Here is a 13,519-nt window from a genome sequence, read left to right as displayed (position 1 = left end):
TTGGGGTAGGCGCGCGTGCCGGCGGCAGACTTGTTGTTCTGAGGTGATAAAGTTAATGCTCTGCTCTGCATTCCACTCGTATCTATTACTGGAGCCATGTCTCGTTGTTGGCATTAATGTATTATGATGGTTTTAAAGGGGGGTGAAGTCGAGTGTGAGTGCCTGTCAGTGTCGTCAAATTGGTCTCTTGTTTATGAATATAATTCTGAAGCTAAATTATCAACTCCCTCTCTTGTCCATGGAGCCATTTTTATCATAAGTTAGAACTTAGTGATGCTGATGCTCCAAAGAATCTACCGGATTTCTTGCACATTGTAGACATAAATGCCACGAGTTGTGAGAAGCTGTTCTTCGACGGCCGAGAAAGACACGGATCTAGCAGTCAACCCTTCGAAAAGGAGCTGCGGGCCATGAGCTCATGATGGGATAGAATCGTTTCAGTTGAAGCTTTCACTCACAGCTCAAAAGTATTTTATAATTCAAGCTTGACTAGTCTCGTTTTCACTTTACATGCTAGTACTAGTAGACTAGTAGTCAGGCTGCCAAATGACCGTTTAGATTATGTCTGAAGCTTTAAATACGGAGCCAAAAATAGAGTAATAGCTCGGTGCGCTATAATGGAGTCAGGTTTTATTTTCACAGCGGGGCTTCAAATTTAGAGTTCCACTATTTTTAACTCCAAATTTGAAGCTAGTTTTAGATTCCCATTGGAGGTTAATCGGACTCCAAGCCCGATTGGAATTGCTCTTAAAAGAATCACTAAGGATCATTATTCTTTAAAAATGAAAATTATTTTTTGACTATTATAATTTTCTTTAATTTTAATTCTACTCATCATAGAAAAAAAATTACATAATAATATCTAGAGATAAATCCATTTCACCATCATAGTCATTTTACTCGCAAGCAAATGAAGGTAAACAAAAAAAAAAACAAGCTCAGCACCATTTGATACTCAAACAAAAAGAAAGCCTATAAACTATAGGGAATTGGCTTAGTGACGGTAGCTTACACATGTATTAAAATGAATATATATTAATCTAACAATAATTATTAGTGGGCCACTCCTGTCGCCATATAATTAATTTATTGGAAACTCCTCCTAAGGAAAAAATAATAATTATATATATATATATATATATATATATATATATCGCCATATAGTTGAATGCATGGCTATCCAAGAAGTAATAATAAAAATTAAAATTAAAATTAAAAACTATCCAGAAAGTTATTGTACGAACTCCACTTTTTATTCTCCACCTTTTCGTTTTCCAACGTGCACGAAGGTCTTCCAAATCTTTAGTCGTAATCTTTTCGTCTTTCTGAAGGAAGGGTGATTCTTAGTATACTATGGAGAGAGAATGATCCGAGTCAGCAAACGAAGATTAATATATTGGCTGACGTTTCAATGCGAAGTTTCCTATTTGGTTTTATTATATTTACAGCCAATGTCAGATAGTTTGCTAGAGGTAGCGTGCAGTGTTTAATTACCGTAGTTTGGCTTATTATCTTGAGTTTTTGTCTAAACTACACTTATTTTATATTTTTTTAATCTAAACTTATTATTAAATTAAATTAAATTACTATAGACGTAATAAAAGTGATAATTAGTTCAACTTCTTTATCGTTAGAATTTTTTTTTTCAAATTTAAATATATAAAACGTTAATCAATTTAATTTTTTATTTTAGTTATAGTGAATTATACTTTATTTGATAATAAATTTGAGGAACAGTCTATTCCGGTAAAACAAATTTAAAACAAAACTATTTTAATAAAAAAAAAACTATAATATGACTACTAGCGTTTAGACTTTTATTTTTAAATTTAAAAATGAAAGAAAAGAAATAGTAGATCTTCTAGATGATAGAGATCAATTTCTGAAGGATGACGTGTGCCCGTAGGTTTTAATTAATAAATTTAGCTGTCTTAACAGCTCTTTTCTATTGAAAAAGAAAAAGGTATGCCAGTCCAATCTTTTATCATTAGTTTGCTACTTGTGGACTACTTAGGTTTACCGCCGTAAAGTCGCCTCGTCCCCGCCGTTGTTGACATTCCAACAAACGTTCGATATATTTTTCTTTGGAAGAAAATATTATCGAGGTCTTTCCTACTCTTGTTTTCTCGGCATCGAAGTTTTGTGTCTTGTTCCGAGTGGCATAATTTTTTATTTTTTATTTTTTATTTTCCAGCAGTTTCGTTGAAGCTTCCTAGCTTCTTGTTATTCTTATTTATTTAAAGCTTCCCCTCTCGGTAAGAATTATATTTTTTTTTCCGATCCTTTTAAGAGTATTTTGTGTCGTGTCGTTTGCAAATCCCCATATGGTAGCCCAGGAACTGGCCCCCCTTCCCCCCGTCTATGAGCACAAGCCACCAGTTCACCCGAACTGGGTACATAATAAGATTCTAGCCCGGATCGGTTTCCTTCTCGTTGCACTCCCTGTGCTGCTGCTCATCTTCTTCTGCACCAGCAATGACAACTCCGCCACCGCCACCGCCATGGTGCTTCTTTTCGGGAGCTATGTGATGTTCATCTCCGGTTGGCTGCTCATCTTCCTGTCCATATTGCAATCCCAAGTTCCCTTTCTCGATTTCTTCGTCGATCCAGGTTTTTTTTTTTTTTTTTCCCTTCTCTCTGTTTCCTTTATCAACCTAAACACATCTAATCTTATACATCTCTGTGAAAAGAGGATTCTACATATATGAAATAGCAGTTGAGTGCCTCCTTAATTGGAGTTGTGACATACTTCATTACTTTTCTACTCCCACTTACTAGCATATTATTCTATAACTCAATTTGAATTTGGCATAGATCTGTTCCGTATAAAGTTACTCGACTTAATTGATAATGCCATTGCCAAACTGTTTCACTAATTCTCTGTCCTTTCAGGGTATCCCATGGGCTCCCGTGCAAAAGTTCTCGCCTGGCTTGGGTTCCTTTTCGTTGCACTTCCTGTGCTGCTCCAAGTACTCCTCTGCGCCGATGTCAATGGCGATGATGCCAACTCCAAAGATTATATCTCCACCGCCACGGTGCTTCTCTTTGGGAGCTATCTCATCTTCATCTTCGGGTGGGTGCTCATCTTCCTGTCCATGGAGTAGGCTTTCTTACTGTTCCGAGGATGCTCAGCTCTCTACCTTTTTAATTGGTTTTATAAGTTTTCGGTCAATTTAGTTTGGAGTGTATTCGTCGTTTGGAGGATTCGAGCAATTATGTCGTCCTGTTGTCTTTGAGAGCTTTCCCTTTCCCAGGCCAAGTCGACTCCTACTTCTGTGTCAAATTGCTCTCGTGTTTATGAATTGAACTATAAAGCAAGCTATGCGAAGGGAAGTCGTGTTTATGAATTAAAACCTTTCTTACTTAACGACTAACTTGCTATTAATTTAAGATATTAACTATTTATCATCTTTAATATATCATATAATATATGATCTGTTGTGCTTTAGCAAAACAATAACCTGCTGACGTTCTGTTTCATATATAATTATCCCTTCATTTTGCTCTTATTGTCACTTACAGTTTATCATTTGTATATTTTAATGTTCACTTTTGTAATTTTTTTTTAACAAGTGACAAACTTAATGATGTTTGTAGATGGGATTTGAACCCAAAAAATACACTGACACTATAAGCCTTTTTAACCATCTAAGCACCACCCTATTAACACTTTCATTTTAATTTATTATCTCAAAAATACTTTATCATTAATCTGCCTAACATATGAGTACATAAGAGAGTGGTATCCCTTTCAATTGCATTGTTCATATATATGTATAAATTTCAATTGCATAATTGCTGCAGTTGGTAATGACATATATTAGTTCCTCGTTGGTATTCTAACGTGATGTCAAATTGCTCCCTGTTTAAAATAAGAGCTTTTCTTTCATGCCCCAAGAGTAAGTATCTTAATTGGAAATCCAACCCTCAGAATTTATGAAGGTATAATGGGAATGTAAAAGAATTAAGAAGGATGACCGGTTTAATGGGTATTTATTTTTAAAATAAAATTTTAATGAATGGTTAGTTTCTCTGCGCTCTCTCTTTCCTCTCTCTCTTTCTGCTTTCCTTTCCTCTATTCTCACGATTGTTTTCTCTCCCGTTTTCTTTAGATCTCAATCGAAGCCACACCCCAGGTGCATCATCGAAGTGGATCCCATAATATTCTGGTAAGGCTACTTTTTTCTTTTGTGTTTTTAGACTTCTAAAAATTACAGATGAGTATTTGATATCAAAATTTTTGATTCTGTATTAGCCAACATCTCGTTGGTTTTCACACCATAAATCTGATGAGGAGAGATATTTGTTTAGATGTCATGCTAATTTTTTTTTACCCCATGCTCTATTTTTAGTTTTCTCCCCAAATTAAGCATGCCACTATTAAAATGAAAGTAATTTCTCTCACAAATCAACTCCTTCCATATCTCTCTTCACCCCTTTCTCCTCCCTTTGATTTCGATCCATAGGAGAATAGAAAGGGATGTACAGATCCCTAACCAACGTGGTCCGAGAACAGATCGGTGAAGAAGGGGAAGAGTAAAGCGTGAGGGAGTGCTAAAAGGACTAATACGCCCTTTTTCATGGGTTGGAACCGGTACCGGGTGAATTTTACCAATAAAACCGGCTCTTACAGCCATCAGATCATACTTACAATTTATTCTCGGGCATTGAAGTATTTACATATATATATATATATATATATATATATATATATATATATATATATATATATATATCCTTCTCATAATTTTCAAACTATTTGAGAAAAAAATTATATAACATATCTCAGAATACGATTATCTTTTATGAAGAGGTTGGTGCACATACTAGAGAGTAGCTGGGGACCACTGAGCTGACCAATGAATGAGTTAATAACTACTGCAGGTAACAAGTAAACTCAACCAGGTGGTCAAAAAAGAGGGCTTGAAAAGGGTTCATAATTGCAAAGCTTCAGATATTATTGCTGAAGGTCGGAGGAAGGATGGGAAAGTTGGTGGCGTTTGCTGCTTTCTATTGATAGTTTTATCATAGACTGGCTTGACTGACATGGAGCCAGAGCACCACAACCTATGATACATCACAGGATAAAAGGTTTACAACTTGATATGGGCATTGATATTTACCAGAGTAATATATGCATAATTTACACTTTTCATTATCCATTTTTTATAATAAAAATTAATTTAATTGTCTTAACATATATATATATATATATATATATATATATATATATATATATATATATAAGAGCCATTATTCAAGAGAGAAGAAGAATATACCATATCCGTCTCTCAATCAAAGAGGAGAAGCGGGGTCCCCCGTTTCCCCACCAAAACGGGAAACATATTTCGTTATGGTTTATTTTTATTTTATATTTGTCGATCTAAATACCCGTCCTTTGGATGGGCCAATGGCCTGATAGTGGTGTGATGTCTCTCTCGTAATTATAGCCCTCCACTGACTGCATTTGCCGTGAACTGATTCGAAGGACCGAATAAAGCTTCCTTAAATAATAATAATAAATTATTGATGAGATTAAAATAAATATTTAGTCTTTAAATTAAAAATTAAATAATTATAAATTATATAAATTTTAAATTAGTATATGAATATATTAGGTTTTATTTTGTTTTAAGTTTAGAGATCCGTTGAATTGGTCTAGTAAATAAGAATTTTGAAGATGGTGGTTGGGGTTGGGGTTGGGGGGCAAAGAAAGGACTCGTCCTGTAAGGCATGAGGGGATAGGTCAAAATAATGCACTATTTACATTAAATCAAATCGTATTTTTCAACCTGAAAGCTGCATCGATCTATAGATGCCGCATACTTCTCAAACGAGATGGAATACATTACCAAACTTCTCCTTCCTGGGATAAGTAAATACTTTCCAAGAAGAGATGAATGAGTATATTAGACCTTGTTTACCCTCTGAGTTAAGGGGACAGACTTTGCCTCAATCCAAACAAGATCTTACCAACCTCAACCTAGCCTTATCATCTTGTTTGCCGAATAAAATATTCTTGCCGTGAGCAACTAACTAACTTTTTTTTTTTTTTTGTTGAAATAATATAGTATTCATTCAGCAGGCCGGATCCGGGTTAGCAGGCTAACTCGGATTATCCGAGCTCAAGATGGTACAAAGATCCGAGGGAGGAGGCCGGCCTGGGTCCAGCCCACCCGGGGCCCCTGCCACCTTCCCCCGCCTCGCCGCCCAGTCGGCCACCCTATTAGCCTCTCTAAAAACAGCTACAGCATTCCACTCCCTACACTCACTAAGTAGGCCATGGCATTCTTCCATGATATTTCTGATGCACCACGGAGGAGCTTTCTCTCTCCGCAGGACTCCAACGAGCTCCCGTGAGTCGACTTCCAATGCTAACCGACTCACCTTGCCCACCGACCGGAGGCCGAATCTGACCGCCCACGCTTCCGCATATAAAGCATTCACATTCGGACATGTAGGGTTAAAAGACTAACCAGCCAATAGAAAGCATCCGACATGTAGGGTTAAAAGACGCATGACGCTGTGGATGGACAAAAAAGTCCAACATCCGTGCCGCGTTAACTTATTCGACGACGTTCGAAGATTTCACCATAAAAACCCCAAGCCGCACTCACCTCCTCCTCCTCCGAGGGCATAGAGATCGGTAGAGATACATGGGCGATATAGTCGCAGATGCACCGATCGGAGGCCGCGAAGATGCGAACGTCGACGGCGTGAAGAATTTGATGTCAGGCATCGGTTTCCTTACCCTCCTAAGCGCCGTATCCGTCGTCGCCTACGCCCACCCCATCGTCTCCCCGGAGCTTGCCTTGGCGACATTCTTACTGTTCATCGTAGGGATTCTCCTCGCCCTGTTACCAGTGCTGCAGCCGACGATTCTCCGTGCCGCGGCGAGGTTGGCCGCCATTATGTAGTAGAGGTGATCCTTATCGGATTCAATATAAAAGGAGGCCTTATTTGAGCATGAGCAGCCAAACACGCTCTAGACTCGACCGGCTTGAACTGCTTTATTTTAAAGCAATGGATTGGGTTTGGGCCACTACAAATAATCCAAGCCCGACTGAACTCCGACTCGGGTTTAAGCTTGATAACATTATTTTAGGCCCGATAACCCACTTGTATGTGTGTGTCTATATATATATATATATGTATATATTTAGAATTTTAATTATATATTATCTTAATATTTATGGTAAAGTTTTATGAAGCTTATTTGATCTTATTAACTTTTTTCCATTCGGGTCACCGGGTCGGGCTTAGAACTCTCTAATATGTCAATGGATCCAATTTTAGTATAAAGTAAGCAAATTTATGTCGGCTCAAATCGGACATTTTTCATGGAATTATATTCAAATTAGCATGTCTTAGTTAGACTATAACACCCCGCTTGAACTAAGATAATACAAAAGAAGAGAAAAGAAAATAAGAGGAAAGAATTTTGTTTCTTATTTAGATAAAAAAAATATATATATAGCCTTTATTGGTTATTTTTATTATTATTTCTGACGACGGAGAGAAATGGAGGATAATTATATAAAAAAAAACTAAAATTTCTTTATTCCTATCTCCTCTTCTCCTCTTTTATATCTGAATAAGAGATGAGGAATTCTTTTTTCCCCCTTCCATCCATCCAACTCCTATTTTTCAATAGGAAACTTAGAATCTCAATTACTAGAATACCAATCAAGAGCCTATAATTAAACTATCTCAGAAATATTCTAAACAAAAGGAACATCAAATCCAGCTACTCTGAAACTAAATTGAACTCATGCCAAAGAAGCTTCTAAACCAGGTGAAAATATGACTGAAAACTATTAAGAACTTTTAGAAATCAAAGGAAAAGAGAAGAAGGAATTGAGAAGCCTTACCTGAGAGCCTAAAAGACCAAAAATAAACCAAAGGATGGTTTCCTTCTCCTGCTTATGGGTGAGAAGGTCTCTTTGGCAAATAAATCTTCATATCATATATGAGGGTCAAGTCAACCAAAGAATACAGCCTAAATAACTGAGGTGAGCTGACGAAGACTGGATCTACTCTCAAATAATTGAGTTTTGGTAGATAGATAGAATTTAATCCAACCATTAGGTTAATTTAATTATAGAATTAAATTAAGCCTACATAACAAAATGGAGATAAATCAAAACATTGATTTTAAACCACGCATCCAACTACCGAATTCCTCAGGACCAACAAATTCAAAATTAATATCATTTAATCTCAAAAAATTATGTTAGATGAGTGAGATAAGAATAATTTAGAAATATAAAAATATCATTTGAAATATTCTCCTCTTTTTTTCCATTCTCTGAGGTACTTGTTAAATTAAACTTAAACATAACTGAAGGTATTGCTTGGTATTCTTAAAAAAAATAGAAAGACTATATTTATAAAGAAATATGATTTTATTTATATTTTTATCCAAATATAGGATGTTATTTATAATATTCTATTAAACAATAAAAAGGCTAATTTTTTTAAAAAAAAATTATATATATAATTTATCAACCATCAGGTGGGATTCTCATATTCCTTTTTCCTCTCCTTCAAACTATCTCAAACTCTTGATATGCCTTGTCGTGTAAAGCATATATCAGCCAACTGATCGTCTCTTCAGATTTCGGTCACAACTATCACTAGTAATCACTTGTGCACTGAAAATATATCACACAAAATTAAGGAAAAAATAATCGATATGATTTATATTCACTGTAGCTTCACACAAGCATGATACAATAAAGATCAATCGAGGCTGGGTATAAGTAATTCAAGTTCTGTCTGTGACAAGTAAAACTAATACATTATCCTCTCCAGTATGTCTGTATTCCTTTTGCCAAAATCACTACTCTTAAAAACAACTACGCAGTTGATGGCGGAAAGGACTTCCACACAAATTTCTATACTCCTCGCCAATAATATCCATGTGAATAGATGAATGAAACAAAGAGTTGAATCAAGATGCCATGGCTTAGGATGTCCTGTAACCATTAGGATGTGATTTCTGCCATCTCCACGCGATCGAAAGGCTCTCCTGGAGATCGGTGTACTGAGCTGTCCAGTTGAGCTCACGGTTGATCTTTGCAGGATCACTGTAGACTTCGGCGTAGTCTCCTGGCCTGCGGCTGAGATAGTCGACTTTGATTTCGACTCCAGTTGCTCTCTTGCATGCTTCCACAAATTCCTTTACAGATCTACCTGATAAAGAAAATAACAATGTGATTATGAGACATGGAGAACATAGAAATGGGATGAAAGAATTATATATGTGCATACACAATTTCCAATACTTGAAGAAAAGATACAGTTTTACGTCAAAGTTAGAGCTCATAAGATTGTGAAGATTCATGCTCATTGGCTTTATAAGCTTTTCATGCAGAAATACATGAAAGAGTGACTATAAGAAAGGAAGAATTAAAGAGAAGTTTTAACTACCTTTTCCAGTGCCGACATTGTAGATGCCGACTTTGCTAGGCTCTGCCTTGCCAAGTGCTTTCACATGAGCATCAACTAGATCTGTGACATCAATATAGTCTCTTATACAAGTTCCATCAGCTGTGGGATAGTCTGTTCCTTTAACCTACAATAAGCCAAGCAAAATCATCAGTATTTCTATCTAATAGAAACACCATAAACTGCAAGGAACATCTCAGTTTCTAAATCTTGTCTCCGGCAAATTTCATCAACATTAAGGAAAATGGATATAAGAATACCTTCAGGCCTGAAATGATTCCTAGTGCCGCATCAAAGCATGCACCGGATATCCGTCCATGCTCTCGTAGTTCTGGTCTGGGAGCTTCGCCTAGCCTTCCCTCAGGGTCTGACCCAATAACATTGAAGTATCTGATAAAAATAATTTGAAGTCAATGTGCGTCAAATGTCTAATACATTAGCTAGGAGTAAATAGTGAAAGCAACAAACCTTAAAATCATGACAGCCATGTCTGATCTCTTTGAGAAATCTAAAATGATGTCCTCTGCCATTTTCTTAGCTTTTCCATAGGGGTTGATAGGAAGCTGCATTTATGTAAAACTCCAGGTAAATAACAAATCTTTGAACTTAAGAATTATATATTGCTATAAGTCATTTCATTTCAAGGAAGCTACCATAATCTTTAACTACAGAAAAAGTACAGAAGAAGATAAGCTAACTAGCAACTAAGAGAAAATCTCTATATTTATGTGTCAAAATTACTAGAACCCAGAAATCCACTGCAACATGTAGAGACCTATTAAAATGACAATATACCTGAGGAGTGTCTTCTACAATAGGCATCTTCTCAGGTTCTCCATAAGTTGCACATGTACTAGAGTAGATTAGAGTTTTTACGCCATGAGCTGCCATAGCCTCCAGAACCACTAGAGTATTTGCTGTGATATTGTGATAATACCTGTTGAATTGGAGAAGAATGATTTAACAAAAAATGATGATGTGCCTGGTTTTAAGAAGAAATAACATTATCTCTTCACAGAGCTTTTGTAAACCATACCTTGTCATGCCAGAAAATAAGATATATTAGACAAGTACTTTTTATAAAGAGAGAAAGATCTTAATATATTGAACTAGCTAAAGCCAGGCATTCTATTCTCTCCCAAGGGTAAATTCTAACAAGGAAACCAAATGCTCCAAACTGATGTTAAATAAATTTTTGAAAGAAGAAATGGCATACCGAAGAGGTTCTAGTGTACTCTCACCCACATATGCAACAGCTGCAAAGTGAATTACAGCATCAAATGCATTTTCTGAAAATATTCTGTTCACCTGAACAATGGTTAAGAATGAAACTGGTCTTACTATAGAAAAGGAAAGTTAGAAAAAAGAATCTATGAAAATGCTGAAGAGCGAGAAGATAAGGATACAGCTTTTGGGTCCCCCAAATCAGCATATATAAACTGAAGTCTACCAGGCTGTGGAAATAGCTCCTGGAGAACTTTAACAGCTCCCATATTTCCCCTAGAGAGGTTATCCTGCAGAAACAACACCAAGTAGAAGTTATAAGATCCTCCAAAATCACATCAAGGAAAATGGTACCACCAAGTATATTCATAGATGTGTATTCATGTTTGTTTATGCAGGCAGCTATAACTCTTTTACCCCAACACTGTATTCCAAAGTACCAATATACACATGGGATGACATGAGAATATGGGATGACTACAGAACAGCTATGCACTCGCTAGTCAAACTTTTGGGGAAATAACAATTCTTCATAGTGCTACTTAGAAATTGATCTGTATATCAATCTATCTTTGGAGAAGAGAAAGAGTAAATTACCACAATTGTAACTCGATAAGAATCCTTCAAGAGGCGAAGTGCGGCATGCGAACCAATATAGCCAGCACCTCCTGTTACTAAGACATGGGTTACCCCAAGTTCTCGGCGAGAAAACTGTAACATGCAAAAGGAATCAGAATCATAACTTCCAAGTGAAGAATACAGAATAGGATGCATTTCAATCATGTCAAAGTCACAGAAGGTAGGTGAACTTGTGAAGTTGTATTTACAGGTAATGGAAATGCTTTTAGTCACATAACTGAAAGGGGAAAGAGTTGATCTGACTATAGATTATCACAAATACAAGCCAGATTGAGAAATACTGAGAACTTACCACACTAGTGCTAACAAAGCTAGGGGATTGATTTAGAAAAAATATGCACAAAGCTATGATAAGAGCAGCCACAATAACTTTTCCAAGAAAATGAGGCTTGCGTTTTGCATCTGAGTAATCCATACCTGTGAAAACATGGAGACTACTGGATCATGATAAAGAAAGTTAACTATAGAGTGTTTCAGAGGATATAACTAAAGCAAATCATACACATAAATGACGGCTCAATTTTAGGAGCTTGCAGCAAACACAGTATGTTAAGGAGTTTCTATCCTGAGCTTATTATATGAAAGATGAGTATTAAAAAAGCTCCTGCTTGATCTAGCAAGCAAAATAAGTAAAGCAACCACATGAAAAACAATAATAATGGAAAATGGGATCGATGGATGCAATTATTTGTTGAAACAGCCAAATAAAGAAAGAGGAAAGAAATGGCAGCGGACAAACATAGCAGAAATGCCAATAAACCTCTTTTTTTTTTTGGAAATACTTTTGGATTGGCTCTGATTTTTAAGGCTGCAATTCCTAACTTTTATCCATGTACTTGTAGATACATTGTGTACGCGAAGAAATAATAAGCAAATTTGCCACCCGAAGAGCAATATTAGAAACCTGAGAAGGACCAGGATCTACCGGCCCTAGGTTGATTTCTGTTCCTGTTGACTGGTAGCATGTGATAATTACTCTCAAGATCAAACAAAAGTAATAGAACTATTCGCTTCTGTCACAGAACGTATGGTAGAAAATGCTGTACTCTCCCGTGGAATGAACCTGTTGGGGCACAAAAGCACATTCAGATCACTCATAAATGCCAAATTGTCCACAGAAATATAAATTTCTCTATAGTAATCAGATAGCAAAGAGATGTTTACAACATATGGACTGTCACCACAAGGATTCAAATTTCAATTTTAAACAGACAGGGAATAAAGACCAACAAAAGCCAGTCATTTAATGCAACAAATGGCATTTAATCTTCATATGTAACAGAATTAAAGAAGCTACATAAAGAATCAACAAAAGAGTGAAAGATGAATCAGGGAAAAATCCCTGAAAAGGACAAAAAAAAATTCAACATTGAGAAATAAAGGGTGATTATAGGATCAAACCGCGCTACAAGTATAAGGACTAATAGTTTTTAGAAACAATAGAAAGATAATACCCTCACTGATGCAATAGATGTCAACAACCAAACCGCTCCCAAGGTAAGCCAAAAACTCAATCAAAATGCCACCTTGGTGAACCCAATGGCTCCCACATACATAGCATATAATCCCAGAAGAATCCAACAACACAAGCAACACGCTAGAGCAAGAAAAGAAACGGCTACCAAGGGACTAGAAGGCGAACAAAATCCGATTTCGACCACCTGATACGACGAACCCAGATCAAAACATCCCGAGACAACCAAGACCCAACTCGAGAAACCCGCCAAAGAGCAAGAAAATTGCGTTTTTGGATGCATTTAATGCGAGAAAAGGTACCTGAAAGCACGAGAGATGCAGAGGAAAGAGGGAGAAAGAGAAGAGAGGAGAAGGGGAGAGAGAGAGGTGAGAAGAAGTCTTTGGGGGAGTTTGGACCGAGTCGTGGACATTTTATAAGCGTAGAAGCGAGAGAGGAAGGAGAGGAGAAGAGAATTTGGCGAGTAGAGAAATTTCTAAGGTCTGACTCTTCTCCTCTTCCTCCCATGTTCAAACGAGAGCGTCCCCCCTTGAAACATGGGCTGCTCTTATTATTATTATTATTATCTCCTCGTTTTGCTTCCTATGTGAATTAATTATCTTTTTATATTAACTCACCTTATACTTATTTACATGGCATGAAGTCTCAAAGATCATGGAAATATGGAATCCTTTCACCTCTTATCATTTAGGGGCATTTGCACATGAAACCCTTTATTCATGCGATTTTGCG

The 13,519-nt window shown here is 36.6% G+C and overlaps 2 protein-coding genes and 1 long non-coding RNA gene across 11 annotated transcripts; 1 reads left to right on the top strand and 2 right to left on the bottom strand.

Moving 5' to 3' along the window:
* The first annotated feature begins 2,162 nt into the window (after positions 1–2,162).
* Positions 2,163–5,142, top strand: LOC140799306 (uncharacterized). Of its 3 annotated transcripts, XM_073153575.1 has the most exons (4): positions 2,163–2,610; positions 2,893–3,073; positions 4,113–4,169; positions 4,885–5,142. In XM_073153575.1, the coding sequence occupies exons 1-4, from the start codon at positions 2,325–2,327 to the stop codon at positions 4,886–4,888; spliced, it is 528 nt and encodes a 175-aa protein (XP_073009676.1). In that variant the 5' UTR covers positions 2,163–2,324; the 3' UTR covers positions 4,889–5,142. The 3 variants fall into 3 exon arrangements, with proteins under 3 accessions (XP_073009676.1, XP_073009677.1, XP_073009679.1); XM_073153576.1 differs by lacking the exon at positions 4,885–5,142 and having other exon boundaries at positions 4,113–4,312; XM_073153578.1 differs by lacking the exons at positions 4,113–4,169; positions 4,885–5,142 and having other exon boundaries at positions 2,203–2,610; positions 2,893–3,367.
* On the bottom strand, positions 2,680–7,956 carry LOC140799307 (uncharacterized). The gene is made up of 2 exons (XR_012110977.1): positions 7,872–7,956; positions 2,680–3,273 (listed from the first exon to the last, which is right to left on the bottom strand). It is a non-coding gene; the product is annotated as an uncharacterized lncRNA (long non-coding RNA).
* Positions 7,957–8,675: 719 nt separating this feature from the next.
* Positions 8,676–13,380, bottom strand: LOC140798681 (probable UDP-arabinose 4-epimerase 3). Of its 7 annotated transcripts, none has more exons than XM_073152672.1 (11): positions 13,090–13,380; positions 12,218–12,376; positions 11,606–11,730; positions 11,272–11,385; positions 10,857–10,964; positions 10,667–10,758; positions 10,246–10,387; positions 9,919–10,013; positions 9,711–9,840; positions 9,433–9,577; positions 8,676–9,195 (listed from the first exon to the last, which is right to left on the bottom strand). In XM_073152672.1, exons 2-11 carry the CDS (start codon positions 12,276–12,278, stop codon positions 8,969–8,971), a joined length of 1,239 nt encoding a protein of 412 aa, XP_073008773.1. In that variant the 5' UTR covers positions 12,279–12,376; positions 13,090–13,380; the 3' UTR covers positions 8,676–8,968. The 7 variants fall into 7 exon arrangements, with proteins under 7 accessions (XP_073008773.1, XP_073008776.1, XP_073008777.1 ...); XM_073152675.1 differs by having other exon boundaries at positions 12,239–12,376; positions 13,090–13,314; XM_073152676.1 differs by lacking the exon at positions 13,090–13,380 and adding an exon at positions 12,975–13,082 and having other exon boundaries at positions 12,239–12,376.
* Between the last annotated feature and the right edge of the window lie 139 nt (positions 13,381–13,519).

The sequence above is a fragment of the Typha latifolia genome, chromosome 12 (assembly GCF_019914945.1).
Source record: "Typha latifolia isolate L0001 chromosome 12, TyphaL0001v2, whole genome shotgun sequence".
In the NCBI taxonomy this organism is placed as follows: Eukaryota; Viridiplantae; Streptophyta; class Magnoliopsida; order Poales; family Typhaceae; genus Typha; species Typha latifolia.
The sequence above is the reverse complement of the archived record's forward strand: the minus strand, read 5'-3'. Positions and strand labels throughout refer to the sequence as shown.